The 19,277-nt window shown below is 36.0% G+C and overlaps 1 protein-coding gene across 2 annotated transcripts in view; it reads right to left on the minus strand.

Annotated features, from left to right (window-relative positions):
• The window catches only part of CIP2A (cellular inhibitor of PP2A), a 49,690-nt gene that overhangs the window by 4,793 nt on the left and 25,620 nt on the right, over positions 1-19,277 (minus strand). For both annotated transcript variants that reach the window (XM_062207838.1, XM_062207845.1), the window contains 10 exons: positions 18,042-18,183; positions 16,368-16,467; positions 14,670-14,788; positions 10,426-10,621; positions 9,911-9,985; positions 9,714-9,824; positions 5,888-6,084; positions 2,670-2,783; positions 2,362-2,444; positions 1,375-1,514 (listed from right to left, as the gene is read on the minus strand). In XM_062207838.1, coding sequence (XP_062063822.1) covers positions 1,375-1,514; positions 2,362-2,444; positions 2,670-2,783; positions 5,888-6,084; positions 9,714-9,824; positions 9,911-9,985; positions 10,426-10,621; positions 14,670-14,788; positions 16,368-16,467; positions 18,042-18,183 — 1,277 coding nt within the window. The remainder of the gene's footprint in view (positions 1-1,374; positions 1,515-2,361; positions 2,445-2,669; positions 2,784-5,887; positions 6,085-9,713; positions 9,825-9,910; positions 9,986-10,425; positions 10,622-14,669; positions 14,789-16,367; positions 16,468-18,041; positions 18,184-19,277) is intronic.

The following is a 19,277-nucleotide window of genomic DNA, read 5'->3' on the forward strand; positions in this document are numbered from 1 at the left end:
GAAAAAAATATTTTGTCACCTTACTTTCATTTGAATTGAAAGGCAGAGAGACAGCAAGGAAAACAGAGAGACAGAGATCTTCCATTGGCTGGTTCATTCCATAAATGCCCATACAGGTGGGGTGAAAGCAGTTGAGCCATAACCTGCTGTCTCTTAGGGTACAAATTAGGAGGAAGCTAGAACTGCGAGTGGAGTTGGAAAACCCAGACACTTTGATGGGGGATGCTGGTGTCCCAGGTGGTATCTTAACTGTGTGTCAAGTTCCTGGCTTCAGTCTTTTAATCCTCGTCTGCCTTCATCCTCCTTATTATAACTGGTACGGAAAAAACCATTCATAGTTATCATTCAGACTGTGCAAGTACAACAAATGAGAACAGTGGATTTAGATTCAGAATGTTGGTCCCCTGATTAGCTACCTGACCTTAGAAAATAATCTCAGATTCTATTTCTTCATTTGTAAATTAAGATGTTAACATTTACATGAGAGTAATACAAAAAAAGCCCAAGGAAAATGGAATTAAACAATGTTTATTTTTATTACATAATGTTTATATTAGTGAAGAAAATCTGAAATCCATGCATTTTTTTCAGTATGCATTTTCATAACACACATTTTACATGAAATTTTCAAATACCCCTCATATTAATATTTGTTAAAGCAAGATGAATTTAAAAAGATTCAGAGTCCTTGGCAAATTATAAAGCCATGAACAAACATGAATCATTGCTATTACTATTATTCTCTAAAGAGAGATGAGGCTGTACTCCTACATATAACACCTACACTTGACAGCAAGAACTAGAAACTAAAGGGCTGGCACTGTGGCACAGCAGGATAATGCCACTGACTACAATGCCAACATCCCATATCAAAGTGCTGGTTCAAGTCCTAACGGCTCTGCTTCTGATCCAGGTCCATGGGAGCCCAAATGGAAAAGCACTAAAAGATGGCCCAATAACTTGGGGTTCTGACACTCAAGTGGGAGATGTGGATAGAATTCCTGGCTCCTAGCTTTAGCCTGGCCCAGCTCCAGCCATTGCTGCCACTTATGGGAGTAAACCAGCTGATGGAAGATCTCTTTCTTTCTTTGCCTCTTGCTCTCTCTGTCATTCCACCTTTCAAATTTTATGAAATAAAGCATTAAAACAAAAAAATAACCTGAGTAATCTTTCTTATATTTTTCACATACTTGAAAGCAGTAAACACTGACACCTAGTATATTTAACGATTTTAGGAAACAGATGTTTTCACATTGTGATAAAGACTTACAATATCTTCTAAAAAATTACTAAAGAACATTAATTTACCCAAATGCACTCTTTTCATACAATAAGACTCATTTTACTGAAAGTGAAAACTGAACAGATTCTTACCTTAATGCTCAATTCTTTTCTTATTTGTTCTGTTCTGCTTAATTCTTTTCTAAGGATATCAATGGCTTCTTCCTTATCCTCTCTTTCCTTTTGTAAGACTTTAATCTTTTCTTCTTGTAGTTTTGTTTTTTGATGTAAATCTTAAAACAAACCAAACAGTCAGTTGTATGCTCAGAGGTCTCATACTGACTTTACCCTGAGAAGACTTCACAGCTATTTTAACAGCAAAAGAAAGCTAGGGAAATTAATAAGGAATCTCTCGTTGGAAATAAAAGCTTTATAATATTTGCTGGGTAAAAATTACCACACAACTCTTCCACTATATCAGAATCTTTCAGATAACACCCTATCTTTATGCCTTTCCTCTGCTCTCAATATAATATAAATTAAAAAGAAAGAGAACCCTCAGAGCTTAAAGACTGAAAGGAAAAGGGAGAGTGACAACTGTGAAAAATCATATAGGGAGGTAACTGTACTTTACAGTAAGAACAAAAAGAACAAAATCTTTCAGTGGAAGATTTTAGATATTCCATTAAGAAGTCAGCAACTAAAAGTTACCTGGCACTGCCACCTGCTGTTCTGATCCTTAATTTTGCTTTTCATTTTAAAAGGAGAATCATTTCTTATACACCTTTGTGTTTCTAAAAATGTGTTACATTTTTCATTCGAACAAGGTCACTAAACTGCTTTTCTGAACTGTGACATCAAATAAAGGGAAGTTTTTCAGCAAGTGATTTCAATTTTTAAAAATGGGAGTAATAGAAAATAATTAAAAAGTAAAAAATACACAACTCATGCTTTGATTTTTCTCCAATATAAAGTATGTTAAAAATAGACAATATATGAGGGTACTTCAAAAAGTTCACAGAAAAACAGAATTAAAGCTTTATTTTGATGGAAAATAATTTTGAAATTTTGTTTTTTCATTATACACATTTCCCATGAACTTTTCAAAAGACCTTGCATATTACATACGAAGCCACTTACTTGATAGTTTATACTCTCGGTCTACTAACTGGTTCTGTACTTCTTTTCTTTGTTCTTCTTTCTCTATTAGTTGGGTGATAGTCCTGAAGTTATTAAAAAAAAAAAAAAAATCAATGAACCATATCATTTGTGATTCTCACCCAAAAAATAGAGAGATAAGTTATAAGAACACTAAATCCCTCTGAAGTCCAACAAACATATACTTTATATAAAAATATTAATTTTATCAATAAAAACAATGTTTTATATAGAAATAGAATAAATGTTTTTGAAAAATCTCATAAGTAGAATATAGAACTAGATTTTACTTTTCATTTTGTTGCTTGAGTGACTCATTCAATTTTTTCACAGTATCGATTTGCTTATTCAGAGAATCACATGTGATCTGTAAATCTTTATTTTTCTTCTCAACAGTTTCATTTCTGGAATGACAAGGAGATGAGTTGGCATTTTCATGGATGGAACATAGGAGAAAAGAAACTCAGTGTTTTCTTTGTTATTAATTATAATCAAACTATAAAAACTGCATGTAAATGTAAGAAGAATGTTAGGAACCAGCAGGATATAAACTGTGAACTCTAAAAGACAATAAAGTTGTTTCAGCTGACTAAGGTAGTTAAAATTATTATAAAATAGAATTCTGTGGGACATTAACCTCATATTTACGGATATGGAGCTTCATTTTATAGAGGATACTGTATTACACAATTTGGTATAAATACATAGTTTAAGGATCTAAACTTCTCTGCCTGTTTAAAGCTCTTAATCTAATAATCCTACTTATTTAATTTGCATTGTAAATACAGAAAGAATTTTTTAAAGATTTATTTTATTTATTTGAAAGGGTGAATTACAGAGGGGGGAGGAAACAAAGAGAAAGAGAGAGAACGCTCTCCCATCCACTGGCACTCTAAATGGTCGCAATGGTCTAGGCTGGGCCAGGCTGAAGCCATGAGCCAGGAGATTCAACCAGGTTTCCCATATTGGTGCAGGGGCCCAAGCACTTTGGTCATCTTCCACTGCCTTTACAAGAGCATCAGCAGGGAGCTAGATCAGAAGTGAACAGCTGGGACTTGAAGTGGTACCCATATGGGATGCCGAAGTCACAGGCAGTGGCTTCTCAACCATGCCACAATGCTATTCTCAGAAAGCAAAGTTTTCGAAATTGATACTTTAATAACTATCTTAATGATAAAATGTCATTTTTACTTCAGTAGGTACAATAATATGAAAAAGGCATTGGCCATGTCCGACCAGCAAAAGTTTTTTATTTATCCACAAAGAGTTTCTACAAATCTGAGTTTGAACACCTTTAGATAGTTCAGACCTCTCCCCGGGTGGCTAATTTATTGTTACCCACCTGGAAATTCAAGGAGTTCTACCTGTTGGTCTCTAAATCACTAACTAGAACACAAGTAATTCCTAGAAACCATGTTTCTCTTGGCCTACTGCCTATATTTTCTTAAGTCCTCTCTTCACCACCTAAGTTCTTAACCCAACACTAATGGTGCCTATTATCAATACCAGATTTGGATTTTGAAAAAGTAGTTGTTAGGGAAAAATGCCCTGTTTAGAAAGCAACTTATCACAAATTTTCAAAATGCTACTAATTTCCTATTAGAATTGACAAAGTTAAAAATTTCTGTACTGTATATTAATAGCAAGGAATTGGGGCTGGTGGCGTGGCTCACTTGGCTAATCCTCCGCCTGTGGTGCCGGCATCCCATATGGGCGCCGGGTTCTAGTCCCAGTTGCTCCTCTTCCAGTCCAGCTCTCTGCTGTGGCCCGGGAAGGCAGTGGAGGATGGCCCAAGTGCTTGGGCCCCTGCACCAGCATGGGAGACCAGGAAGAAGTACCTGGCTCCTGGCTTCGGATTGGCCCAGCGCCGGCTGTGGCGGCCATTTGGGGAGTGAACCAACAGAAGGAAGACCTTTCTCTGTCTCTCTCTCTCTCACTGTCTATAACTCTACCTGTCAAAAAAAAAAAAAAAAAAAAAGCAAGGAATAACCTTAAAATATAAATTAAAATAATCATAAGGTCTCCAGAGTGTTTTTGTTTTATTTTTAGCTTGACTATGTAAAAATGTATAATTATGGGTCAGTGTCGTGGCGCAGTGGGTTAAGCCTCCACCTGTGGCGCCAGCATCCCATATGGATGCTGGATGGTGTCCCAGATGCTCCTCTTCCAATCCAGCTCTCTGTTATGGCCTGAGAAAGCAGAAGATGGTTTAAGTGCTTGGATCCCTGCTACGCACATGGGAGTGGGAGACCCAGAAGAAGCTCCTGGCCCCTGCTTTGGATGGGCCCAGCTGTGGCTGTTGTGGCCATTTGAGGAGTGAAACAGTAGATGGAAGACCTTTCTCTCTGTCTCTCCCTCTCTGTTAACGCCACCTCTCAAAGAAATAAATAACATCTTAAAAAAAAAAAAAAAAGGTAATGTATAAGTATTCCCAGTATTCCTTATAATTCAGAGGTTTTTAAAACTGGCATCAAAGATAAAGAGTTTAATAAAAGGGGGAAAAAATCAAACTTTGTTAGTAGGTATATAAACTGGTATAAACTTTTTCGATGGAAATATCTATCAAAATTTTAAATGCACATACTCTTTAACATAACTCACTTAAAATAACATATTCTACACATAGTCACATATATAAGAGCTATATTCAATGAAATTAAGAGATGAGTTAAACCACATACATGAATTTTTGTGCTATTAGGCCGAATGATATAAAATTGCTAACAATCAACTACTTTTGATCTGTAGGAATGACTATTTCAGATGGTTCAAGGCAACACTAATTGTGACACTAAGTTCATTTAACAAAACTACTTATGGTGTACCAAACTATGTACACCAACCAGTGTTCTGGAACATAGCAATTTTCAGTGATCAAATCAGAAAAATTTGGAGCCAGTGTTGTAGTGTAGTGGGTTAAGCCACCTCCTGTGGCATGAGCATCCCATACAAGTGCCAGTTCGTGTACTGGATGAAGCACTTCTGATCCACCTCTTTGCTAATGTGCCTGGAAAAACAGCATAAGATGGCCCAAAAGCTTGGGTCCCTGCCACCCACAAGGAAGATCTAGAAGTTCCTGGCTTCTGGCTTTGGCCTGGCACAAACCCTGGCCGTTGTGGCCATTTGGGGAGTGAACCACTGGATGAAACATCTCTTTCTCTTTGTTTCTCCCTATATGAAGTCTGCCTTTCAAATAAATAAGTCAACTCTTAGACACAACCAAATCAAAGAAACTTGTCCTTGATAAAGGCTGTATCTTACATGACTGTTGACTACGATAAAATAAAGAAGTAAAGCCAAATGGAAAGAGAGCTCTGCATTCTGTCACAAATTTTGGTAATGAGTTTGGGTAAGCAATACTTCATTTCACTATGACTTAAGTCTCTCACTAATTACTTACCATTACCTTATACTATTATCAGAATACATCAAATGCTTACAAAAGCATTCCAGGGTCAGGGAGAAGAAACGCTGTGTGTTCATTCTAGGTTTTAAGCTTACAGTTTACCTCTGAAGCAATTCCATGTAGGATTTTGTCAATATTTCGTGTTCTTCAGCCACAGATTCTAGCTTCCTGTTGTGTTGAAAGAGATGCTCAATATCACTCTGGGCTCTCTCTGATTCAACCTGCTGAGATTTCAGCAACACATTAAGCTCTTCATTTTTCTTCTCAACTTCTCTCAACATACCAGCCAGTGTACGTGCCTTAAGAGGAAACACAACATGAGATTTTCTAACATTATTTACATAGTATATTCAAGTTTCTACAACTTAAAAAATTCACCAAAAATCTAATAGACAGTATTCACTGGATTATGTAAAATTATATTAGCCATAATAAGTATATATGACATATATGCACTTATTACGTAACCACTTCTAATAATTTAATATAGTTTGAATATTCTTTATCCAAATACATGAGACCAGAAGTATTTTTGATTTTTGGAATATCTGCATATAGATGAGATATCTTGGAGATATGACTCAAAACATGAAATTTATTTATGTTTTCATATTCTATATACACAGAACCTGAAGATTATTTAATATATTATCAATTTTGTGTATGAAAGTTTCATGTGTAATTTTTTTACTTGAGACATCGTGTTGGTGCTAATTTGGAGTATTTTATTTTCCAATTATGAATAATTAACCTGTTATAGTTCTAAAATACAGATGCTTATTCAAACATTTAATACAATCAGGGAACAAAACCTATATTTAACAAGTGATTTGAAAAATTAAAGGAACAGAAAAGTAACTGAAATGACCCTTTTTCCCCACATCCTCTCCAGCATCTGCTGTTGGTAGATTTCTGAATGTGATCCATTCTCACTGGGGTGAGATGGAACCTCATTGTGGTTTTGATCTGCATTTCTCTGATTGCTAGTGATCTTGAACATTTTTTCATGTGTCTGTTGGCCATTTGGATTTCCTCTTTCAAAAAATGTCTATTGAGGTCCTTGGCCCATCTCTTAAGTGGGTTGTTTGTTTTGTTGTTGTGGATTTTCTTGATTTCTTTGTAGATTCTGGTTATCAACCCTTTATCTGTAGTATAGTTTGCAAATATTTTTTCCCATTCTGTTGGTTGCCTCTTCACTTTCCTGTTTCTTTTGAAGTACAGAAACTTCTCAATTTGATGCAATCCCAAATGTTAATTTTGGTTTTGACTGCCTGTGCTCCTGGGGTCTTTTCCAAGAAGTCTTTGCCTGTACCTATATCTTGCAGGGTTTCTCCAATGCTCTCTAATAATTTGATGGTTTCAGGTCGTAGATTTAAGTCTTTAATCCATGTTGAGTGAATTTTTGTGTAAGGTGATAGGTATGGGTCTTGCTTCAAGCTTCTGCACGTGGAAATCCAATTTTCCCAGCACCATTTATTGAATAGACTGTCCTTATTCCAGGGATTAGATTTGGATCTTTGGTCAAATATAAGTTGGCTGTAGATGTTTGGATTGATTTCTGGTGTTTCTATTCTGTTCCATTGGTCTATCCATCTGTTTCTGTACCAGTACCATACTGTTTTGATAACAACTGCCCTGTAGTATGTCCTGAAATCTGGTATTGTGATGCCTCTGGCTTTGTTTTTGTTGTACAAGATTGCTTTGGCTATTCGAGGTCTTCTGTGTCTCCATATGAATTTCAGCATCATTTTTTCCAGATCTGAGAAGTGGACTCTTTCCATTCCTTTAGTCTTAAAAATACTACTTATTTTAAAATGCCAGATGATAACCTAAGCCCTTCTCTATTTTTATGACATAGATCATAAAGAAGTAATACTCAATTATTCAGTGTTACTTTTATGAGAAAATTTTCCAGTAACATACAAATAATGTTAAATTCTCTAACAAAAGGGAGAAATGAGCAATAGATATAATATAAGACTATGCTATGAGAAAAGACAAGAAAAAATGATTTTAATTCCACTAATTTTCCTTCATGAACTTGATGACACATTCAACATACCACACAAGACAAACAAAACTATGTTAACATAAAAATAGCATAAAGAAACCTGGTTATATTCCTTTATATTTTGTAGAATACCTTTATTCCAAAAAGACTTAAAAGATATTTTGCCATTGATTATATCTTAATTCAAAAGTTGGACAACTACAAGTTGTGTAAATTCCATTTGTATTTGCTGGGAATTCATATTACTGCACTATATTCTCACCTATGAAGTGCACATTAGGTGTGTGTGTGTGTGTGTGTGTGTATATATATATATATATATATATATATATATATATATATATATCACATTGCCAAACATACCTAGCACCATGTGCCAAGTGTGTGCTAGGGCTTGGAGGTATCACAGGTGGAGTGGAAGGTAATATGATTTTCACATGGTATAAGAAATGTTATAAAGGTGGAGATATCGAGGAAGGATTGCCAAACACAAGCGGGAAGAAGACTGTATTAGGTTTCTGGCAATTGGCGGTATTTAAAATCTGTGGTATTATGCAGAGTTAGGCAAACAAAGAGAGGGAAAGGTACCAAGACAGGAAAATACAAGAGTCTGGGAAGCCTCAGAAAATGCCAAATAATTTAAAGTGGTTGACAACAAAACTCGTGCAGAAATGTCAGATATGGATTGAGTTAGAATCCTAGTATTCCAAACTAAGGAATTTTAATGATATTCTGGAAACTGATGGCAGCGCCTATGAATAATACTCAGCACTGGATGGGCAGTTTAATATTACTGCACCAGAGATCACTGCAGGTGAGAGAGGGAAGAACTAAATACGAAAGACAAGTGACTCTGGCTGTAGCGTAGAGGGTAGTAAAGAAGAGGGCATCAGACTAAATGCAGGAAGACTAATTATAGGTTCTGCTATGAGTCCCATGAAAAAGAAAACGGATGTTCCATAGCAAATAGTGGCAGAAACAGAGACAAGGCAGAGCACAGTAATATTTAGAAGGTACAATCAACTAAACTTGGCAAATAATCACAGGAGATAAACTGTGTGATTTTCAGGTTTCTCATTTGGAAATTGTTTTTAAAGAGATTTATTTATTTATTTGAAAGTCAGAATTACAGAGAGAAAGAGAGAAAGAGAGAGGGAGAGAGTGAGCTTCAATCTACTGGTTCACTCCCCAAAATAGCTGCAATGGTTAGAACTGGGCCAGGATGAAGCCAGAAGCCAGGGGCTTCATCCGGGTCTCCCATGTAGGTGAAGGGGCCCAAGCACTTGGGCCATTTCCTGTTGCCTTCCCAGGCACATTAGCAGAGAGCTGGATCAGAAATGGAGGAGCCGAGACTTACACCAGTGCCCATTTGGGATGCCGGCACCGCAGATGGCAGTTTAATCTATTGAGCCACAGCACTGGCCCTAGGAAAATTTTTAAGACAGTACAATGATACACAAAAACAAGTTTCTAAAACAAGAACAGCGATTATTTCATTACCAAAGAGGCTGAGTTTGAAGTATCTGCTTTATATTTAAATAGAGCCAAACAGGAGGTGTTTAGGGCTCAGGAAAACGATCTAAGCTCAACATATAAAATTGGGAACATGCAAATTTTGCCGTGGTTGAAACCACAGAACATAGAAATAAATGAAAAGAGCTTGGAATATAACCCTGGGAAGCCCCAATGCTTAACGGTAGACTATAAATGATACAGGAAAAGCATATTAAGAAGGAAAAAAAAGAGATAATGATGTAATCAAAATTAAAACAGAATTACAAGATGGTAGGAATCCTCATGTCAAATGCTGAGGAAAAATTTTTCAATTAAGGTAAAAAATATGCAACTAACATTTTGTACATTTTAATTCATTTATTAATTTGTCTTCTAATCAGTTGGTCTTTATATTGTACACACCTCTGTCTCAGCTTGAGTTCTTTGACAACGGTACTGAGCAATTAATCTATCAGCTTGTGCAAGGGCTAGAGCTTTTGCTTCCAAAAGATCTTGTAGCCTGCTTTCTTTGGACTATAAGAAAAAAAACACACCATTAATTTTCCTTGCTTTATGAAAGCATCTATGATAGGTTGTCATTAAAATACACTTGTACTCACAGCTAATGTGGACAGTTTCATTTCATATACATCCATTATGTCTGATATTCTCACATCATTGATTTGATCCTTTACCTAGGTTTTAATAGAGTGAAAAATCAGAATACTTAAACACTTTACAAAATGATAAAATAAATATTGTGAAACCAAATCACTTAAACTTTATAAGGAAATTAAAATAAAAAATGCTTTATCATTTGGACCAAAAATATTTCATTAATCTGGCTACTGCAGAAGCATATCTGACTAAGATTTGGTATGCTTGCAATACTTTAAAAATATTTCTTAAGCTGGGTGGGAAGAGGACTAGGGATTGAATAACTGTTAAAATGTTAGAATTCTCTGACTGTTGTTTCTTCTTTTCTTTCTAAACTCTCCAGAATATTGTTATCTTTTTATTAAAAGGTTTCAATGATCAAGTTAGCATCTAAAGTTGTTAACATACTATAATCAGAGCTGACATTCAGCTGGTACATAACAGTCCCAATCTAGTTATAATTGCTATTCTCACTCACCACCACTCCAGACTGAAGTTTTTCTATTAATTCTTCAATGTTCAGACCAGGAACACTTTCTTTTAAAACGGGAGGAGTTACACACTTTACTGATGCTGGAAGACTGTGATTGAATGACTGCAAAGGCATTCTTCTGGGTACATGTTCTGTTTCTTGTTGTCTATAAGCATTATTTGCTGCTATACTTTCTCCAAGTCTGAGTGGCAGTCAAAAAGAAAAAGAAATAATTACATAAAAATGGAGTCAAGGAGAGAGTTGAAGTAGAATTAGGGAATCTTTTAGAATGGATCTTTTTGGGCAAATAGAAGTTTTTAAATAGTCTTAAAAATAACCTTTTGGGGAACCATGATGAAATGTGTTTTGGTGAAATATCCTAAATCTTCCAGAGGACCCTCTTTTTCTACTCTTTTTTTTTTTTAAAAAGAAATGTTTATTTATTTACTTGAAAGGCAGAATTAGAGAGGGAGATACAGAGAAAGATCTTCATCTGCTGATTCACTGGTGCTGGGCCAGTGAAGCCAGGAGCCTGGAACTCTGTTGGTCTCCCCATGTGGATGCTGGGGCCCAAGCATTTGGGTCATCTTCCACTGCTTTCACAAGTGCATTAGCCAGGAGTTGAATTGGAGACTATCTGGGGATGTTGGCATCGTAGGCAGTGGCTTAACATGTTGCACCATAATTATAGCACCTCAACTTCCTATTCTTTACAACTCCACCATTTGTTTGGAAACACTGCAGAACTGATTTGTGAGTGTGAATTATTTGTATTAACTATAAAATAATAGATATTGGTCATAGCAATTTTCAAAAAAAAATTTGCTTGTTATTAAAATAAGTCAGTAACATTGCTTATCTTCAAGGAGTGTAGCTAGTTCAGCATTTGATTTTGGAACAATATGATTATATTACCTATTCAGTAATAAATTTTGAGAAAACAGATAAAAACAAGTACTACTTTCTATATTTAAAAGAATAAATCAAAGGTTGTTTATTATTGGTTACAGTTAATATTACTGGGCTGAATTCTATTCAGATTGGATGCTATCAAATTGTTTAAAACAGAAATCCCAGTCTTACACCTTTTACAATAAACAGACTTAAAATGTTTAAAAAGTAGATAGGCAAAGAGATAACAGCGTGGTTTTTTTTTTTTTGTTTTTGTTTTGGATGATGATAATGATTTTTTTTTATTCATGAAATAAGGAAGATTTTGCCTTACTACCTAATTTTAGTAGGGTGATGTGAGATATAATAGGAAAAGGCACAACTTACATGCAAAGGAAAGGGTGCAGCAGGTGAGCTAAGTGTGATGATGTTGCAGTGGGCAAACACAGTAAGGCTTTAAGCAGGAGTGGGGAAAGTCAGGCCCTGTTATGCAGCCTACAAAATCATTTGGCCTGGCCCTATCAGGGCAACCTTAGCTGGGATTGGAATTCAGTTAATCTATATAACTGGCTAATTTTTTATTTACTTGACCAACCACTCAAGCCACCATCACTGCCTCCTGGAGTCTGCATTAGCAGTAAAGTGATGTTAGGAACCAAAGTCAGGTATCAAACCCAGGAACTCTTGACTTGGGTCATGGGCATGCTAACCAGTATCTTAACTGCTAAACTGAACATCCACAGGAGAGTATGGGTGACACTACCTGGTGTTTAGCTATGTCTTCTTCCACTTTCCCTTTCACATTTAGTGTGTTCTTACCAAACTGATTTACATTATGACCCTTTAAAAACTAGACTATCTTGTTGTTGCCTCAGTTCCTTTATAAAAACTGTTATACACTTCCTATCAGATCTGCACAGGTCTGAATTCTTACCACCAAGACCAGGTTCTAATTCACCTCTTCAAACAGACCTTCACTAAAGCCCTAGTATAACACTAATATTAACCACCCCTCTTCCACACAGAATATATACAGTAGGAAACTTATTTTTCTTATCTCCCAACTAGAGTGCAAAAGTCATGACAGGAGGCACTCTGCCTAATACACTGCAATATCTAATGTCAAGACAGTATGGCATTCAGTCATAATAAGCCTTCATCACAGTTTATTAAGTGTCTAAGTAAAAGATAAAATACAAGGGGCCAGCGCTGTGGCATAGCGGGTAAAGCCACTGCCTGCAGTGCTGGCATCCCATATGGGGGCCAGTTCGAGTCCCGAGTCCCGGCTGCTTCACTTCCAATCCAGCTCTCTGCTATGGCCTGGGAAAGTAGAAGATGGCCCAAGTCCTTGGGCCCCTGAACCCTCATGGGAGACCCAGAGGAAGCTTCTGGTTCCAGGCTTCGGATCAGTGCAGCTCCAACCATTGCTGCCAACTGAGAATAAACCAGTGGAAGGAAGACCTCTCTCTCTCTGCCATTCCTTCTCTGTAACTCTTTCAAATAAAGAAATAAATCTTTAAAATAAATAAAAGAAACAAGCATTCCACAAAAAAAATCCAACTCACCCAACCATCCATCATAAATTCATTCATCTTATTAAATTTCCTAGATTATGTGAAATAGAAGCATAAGATAGAAATTATAAGTGGACATCTAATAGGGTGCCTGAAGAAAAATTTATCCATAACAGAAGTAAGACACAGAGGGTCAAATTGAAAACGGTAGGAAAACCTCCTGAACGTAGGCAGAAGATGAGGAACAGATACATTCAGTAAGGCTACAGCTTTCCCCTCTGAGGCTTTTGGGTTTTGGCTCATGTTAGATTAAAATAATTGAAGCAAACCATCATAAAATGCAGCAGTTTAATTCACAGACTACTACTTCCCTGTAACTTGAGAAGGTTCCTATTTGTCTACTAAAAAGCATTATAAAGTAAAGTCAGTTTTGAATATGTGATCTCTATGTATTATATTCTATATTTCTTTATTGATTTAGGACCATCTAAATTATTAATTTTGAAACATTAGATTAACTCAGTTAATAGCATAAAGCAAAGGTTAGCAAACTTTCTTCCAGGACAAGATGATACATATAAGGATACTTAATTCTGCTGCTCTGCAAGCAATTTCAAAAGATAAGATTATTTTGGCAACAAATGTTGAAATCCATGCAGTTTTTTCAGAATATGTATTTTCCATGACATTTTAAGACTCATGTGTAGAGATTTCAAAAAGTTTCTGCATCAAAATAAACTTATTTTTAAATCCCATTTTCCCTGCAAATTTTGAAGTACCTTTGTATTTTAGAATTGAGGATCTACATGGTCCCTGTTATAACATTATCCATTCATGCAATTACAGCATGGAAGTAGCCATAGAAAGTACAAATGATGGAAAAGCAAGAGGTGTGGCTTTGTTTCAATAAAACTATTTACAGAATAGGTGCCTATCCACTAGACTATTTGCTAACCCTTGAAATGTAGGAAATGTCTTAATTATTTACCAATTGCTTTAAATTATTCAAACTATTTTTACAAATTCATTTATATAAACCACTTAGTTCTAAAACCTCATTAAAGCATACCGTTAGTTGGTATTTTGTCAACCATTGGCTTACCGTTAGTATTGGAAACTTATGGCCCAAACCTGGTCAATGACATTAATGCTTAGACTTTTCAGTGAAACAACTGTGGAGGAAATGATTTTTCAATGGAGGAACTAAATTGGTAAGATGTAAGCTTAAGAGTGTCCAGAGTCTGCGGCTGGCACTGTGGCATAGTAGGTTAAACTTCTGCCTGTGGTGCTGGCACCCCTTATGGGATCTGGTTTGAGTCCTGGCTGCTCTTCTTACAATCCAGCTGCCTGCTAATGGCCCGGGACAGCAGGGGAAGATGGCCCAACTGCTTGTAACCCTGTATCCACGTGGAAGACCCGGATGAAGCTCCTGGCTCCAGAATGGCCCAGCTCTGGCCATTGCAGCCATTTGGGGAGTGAACCAGCAGACAGAAGTCCTCTCTTTGTGTTTCACCCTCTCTCTGTCTGTAACTCTGCTTCTCAAATTAAAAAAAAAAAAAAAAAAAAAAAAGGTGTCCAGAACATGCTACATTAAAAAAAGATGCAAAGAGACCAAGGAGGATAGTACCTATTTAACATACCTGGATCCAACTTTTCTCTGAATGAGTATACATCTGGTCTTTTCAGTTATAGAAACTAAAAAAAATTTTTTTAATCATTTGAAAAAGAACTGATTTACAATAAAAATCTTCGATTTAATTAGCTACTCTATCTCAGCATTACTAAAGAAACACAGCAGGATATTCCAACAGCATGAGAGATACACTGCAAACAATTACAACTCACACTAAAGCAGGAAAATCTGGCAGTGGAGCAGCTTCCAACAATATTCTCAAGCCAGACTGTACTTGTTCTCTATTATCAGATGTTAAAGCAAAAGCCAAAGGAGTGATCAAACGTGAATCCTAAACAAATCAGAAATCAGAAAGTAAGAAGCAGAAAGAATAAACAACATTGGATCTTTTGGAGCAAGGTGAGTAACCAGAACTAAATCATAAAATAATTTTAGGCTAAATTTACATTGTTTCTACGTGGTGTTTCAATGAATTGATGAGATGTTTTACCTTGTTACAGATGTTTACACTGTCATGGATCAATGTGAGCAGCCTAAAAAAATCTTGAAAAGGTTTTGAATGCTTTCAATTGTGTCTATGAAAATGATGCCATAAATGTCTTCATGAATTTAGGATATCTATAATTGATGTATTCTATTGTACTTTTTTTTGTCATCATTTAAAAGAACAACTAAAAATGACTAATTTTCAAATTAACGAATGTCCTAAAATAAAAAGGAAAATTCAAATAAATTCAAACCAGATCTAATGATTGTAACAACACACTTGGCCAGCACGGCGGTCACTTGTCTAATCCTCTGCCTGCGGCGCCAGCACCCTGGGTTCTAGTTCTGTTGGGGTGCCGGATTCTGTCCGTCCCGGTTGCTCCTCTTCCAGTCTAGCTCTCTGCTGTGGCCCAGGAAGGCAGTGGAGGATGGCCCAAGTGCTTGGGCCCTGCACCCACATGGGAGACCAGGAGGAAGCACCTGGCTTCTAGCGCAGCACACTGGCCGCAACGTGCTGACCATAGCGGCCATTTGGGGGGGTGAACCAACGGAAAGGAAGACCTTTCTCTCTGTCTCTGTCTCTCTCACTGTCTAACTCTGCCTGTCAAAAAACAAAACAAAACAAAACAAAACACACTTAAGTACCTGAACTGTAGGTCCTTCATGTCAATATTTTATATTAGAACTGTAAGCCTTATCTACTATGAAAAACATCTCCTCAGATGTTATAAGCCAGGTGTTGTAGATATCAGGGTAGACATTGTAAAACAAAATGTTTGAGAGGCCATTGTTTTGCATTAGCCATCCGCACTGGGCCCCAGCAAGCCTGACCAAAGCAGAATGCAATCACTTGGGTTAAGTGTCACATAATCAAACTGAACTTTAAAATTAAGAAATGAAAACAAAAGAAATGATTTCAGTCAACCTGAGTCCCTGTAGTAAGGAAGTCCCCTCTGTTTTAACCCTTTAAGCAAAGTAACTAAAACAGCCTATTATTTTAATTTCATTTCTGCTTTCTTTAGTCCTTTTCTGTCTATAAAGTCAACCTCCTTTGCTCAGCTCATGGGAACATATGTACATTACCTGATTCTAAAATAACAAATAGAAGAAAATTACATCTTTAAATTATATTAGTTATAATTTTTGTATTTTGACATCTAGAACTCTTATTCAGGTACTACAAATATTACAATGGAGAAGCCTTAGAATCAAAAGTAATTATGTTCAGTTCCTGAGAAACTACATAAAATAACCATCCATTAAGACTACTATAATACTAAAGACAATCAACAACCTTAAACTTTATTATGATGGCCAATTCTAAGAGAAACATCTTCTCAAGGTTAAAAATATTAAAACAGAAATATGTATCAGAAAGCACTTATGCATAAATAAACTTCAGTGTTTAAAGAATTTAAACTCACCTGAAGGATTTTATAGAAGCTTACTTCCATACCAGGAACCAACTGTTTAAGTTTGTTCATCAAATCAAGAGTTTTCAAAATTACATCAGCAGCAAGTTTACTTAAAAAAAAAATCAGATTTAAATTAGGTAGCTTAAAAAATTTCTTAGAGTTTTTGTTCATTTTTCTAAAGAGAATAAAAAACAACAACCTTTGTTTATTAAAACTCAATAACACCTAAGTGTTATTTCACTGTGAAATAAAAATATCATAGAGATCAATATACTCATAATTTAAGACACAAAGAGAACTGGTACCAACAGTCTAATTCTCAGTAATTTTTCCCCTACTCTTAAATATCAACATTCTTCAACTTTCTGCTTCACTTTAGTGGTCTTGAAACATGACTCATTCAATTCTTAGCTTTGTCACTGAAAGATAAAGGGTAACTTTAGGCAATGTGGAATACCAAAAACGTAGGGAAAGATTACAAGGCCATGTTCTCTACTTGTAACTATAAAGGGATACACAGAAGAGATATTCCTTGTTCTCGAGCAGCAGAATAGTGGACATAATCACGGGCTAGCACTCAGTAGGTTTTCAATTAAGATTTATTTGATGGACTTTGTTAATAAGAGAGGCACAAAAGAATTATTTGTTACTTCCAGCAACAAATCTACCTTTACTATAATCACTAGCATGTTAAGAAAGAAAAATGGGCTTTGTTATTAAGAAATCTTCTGCAGTGGCTGATTTCTTTGTAATAAAAATATACCCATGGGGGCCATTGCTGTGGCGCAGCAGGTTAAAGACCTGGCCTGAAGCGCCAGCATCCCATATGGCCGCTGGTTCTAGTCCCAGCTGCTCCTCTGCCCATCCAGATCTCTGCTATGGCCTGGGATAGCAGTAGAAGATGGCCTGACTCCTTACGCCCCTGCACCCACGTGGGAGATCCAGAAGAAGCTCCTGGCTTCAGATTGGCGCAGCTCCGGCCGTTGTGGACATTTGGGGAGTGAACCAGGGGATGGAAGACCTTTCTCTCTGTCTCTACCTCTCTCTGTAACTCTTTCAAATAAATAAAATAAATCTTAAAAAAAAAAAAAAAAACAACCATATATATGTTTTGCCATTCTTTTCATTTAAAAATGTAAAATTAAAAGGACAAAAAAATTTAATTAAAGCAGCTCTAGAAGAGGTTTGTTCAGCACTCTTAGATAATCACAGTAAATTAAAACATGGAGTGGGCATTCAGCTTGGAACATTCCACATCAGAGAGACTTGTTCCAGGGCTAGCTCCTTCACTTCTGATACAGTTTCCTGCTAAGGCACACCCTCGGAGGCAGCAGATGATGGCACAAATACTTAGGATACTACTGCCTATGTGGGAAACCCTAGTTGAATTCTTGGCTTCAGGCTTCAGCATTTAGGAAGTGAATCAGCAGGTAGGATTTTTCTTTCAAAAATAGAAGACAAAATAAACCTAAACACTGACAAATCACAACTGTTAATACTTTATTTCAGAAGCAATCTGTGAAAAATTAAATTACAATTTTTCATTTTTAAAATATTTGTCAATTCTTTGCTATACCTTGAGTTAAGAGAACATATCCATGCATAATCTCTCCAAGATGAAAATCACATTTTTTAATTTTTACTGCCTTTGACCATTATGTCTTTTTGATTTCATATACTCACCATAATTCAGAATCTGCAACCTTTGTTCCAAACCCCAAATCAATCTTGCCATATGTAAACTGTTGTTCTATCAAAGTGGTACACTTGATGGTAGTCAGAATTTTTGCAATATGCATTTTCAGAGTATCATCTCCACAAAGAGGTTAGGTTTTGTTAAGATACACAAACAAAAAATTTTCCAAATACTTTGTATAATAATTTGTAACATTCAAGATAACTTCATAAAAATTGGCTTATCACTGCAATCCAGTATTATTACTTTTATACTAGCTCAATGGTACATTAGAAAACCAGAGGTCAAAACATGTAAATGACTGGTAGGTGCCAAGAGTTGGACTGTCCTAAACATTCCTCATTCTAATGTAAAACAAAAATGAATGTTTTTCCACTGAATGTTCATTTTTTCTGTTAACAGGTATAATAACAGTTCAATAACTGCTGAATTAAGGAATGTTATTTTCTCATATTTTATAAACCATAAATTAATTTCTCTATTATTCAATGAGACAAGACCTCACTAAATTAGTTACAACTATCTTTAAGGTCAAGCAAAGTAAATAACAGTCTCAATAGCAGTGATTCTCAGCTTTGGCTGCATGTTAGAATCACCTAGGTAGTATACAAATGCATACATTTATGAAAGCTTTCATTTTTAAATGGCATGCACCACAAAAAAAAAAATCCGACAAAAATCTCAATAATTATATCAGTACTTCTTTATCTAATATACACTTTCCCAAAGAACAACACAAATAATTATCCATGGACAGCAATTGGCATCAAAAGCAAAAGGCGGCACCAGAATTACAGCCTAACAGGTAAAGCTGCCACCTGCAATACTAGTATCCCATATTGGCACCTGTGTTCCAGCTGCTCTACTTCCAATCCAGGTCCCTGCTAATGGTCTGGGAATAGCAACAGAAGATATTCGAAGTGCTTGGGCCCTGACACTCATGTGGGAGACCTAGAAGCTCCTGGCTTCTGACTTTCACATTTTGTAAATCAGAAAATGCAGGATCTCTCTGCCTCTCCCTTTCTCCCTAACTCTAAATAAATAAATAAATCTTTAAAACAAACAAATGAAAAAGGGTAACAAGGAGTAAGGACCAATCATTTTAGAACATACCTCCAGATCTCAAACTGTGATAAAACTGTTCAACCCAGGTTTAAAACATATTTCTTAAAATGTGCTTCAACTTAAAGTTTTACACAGAAAAACAAGAAAAATAAAGGCAA

This window comes from Lepus europaeus, chromosome 2, assembly GCF_033115175.1.
Source record: "Lepus europaeus isolate LE1 chromosome 2, mLepTim1.pri, whole genome shotgun sequence".
In the NCBI taxonomy this organism is placed as follows: Eukaryota; Metazoa; Chordata; class Mammalia; order Lagomorpha; family Leporidae; genus Lepus; species Lepus europaeus.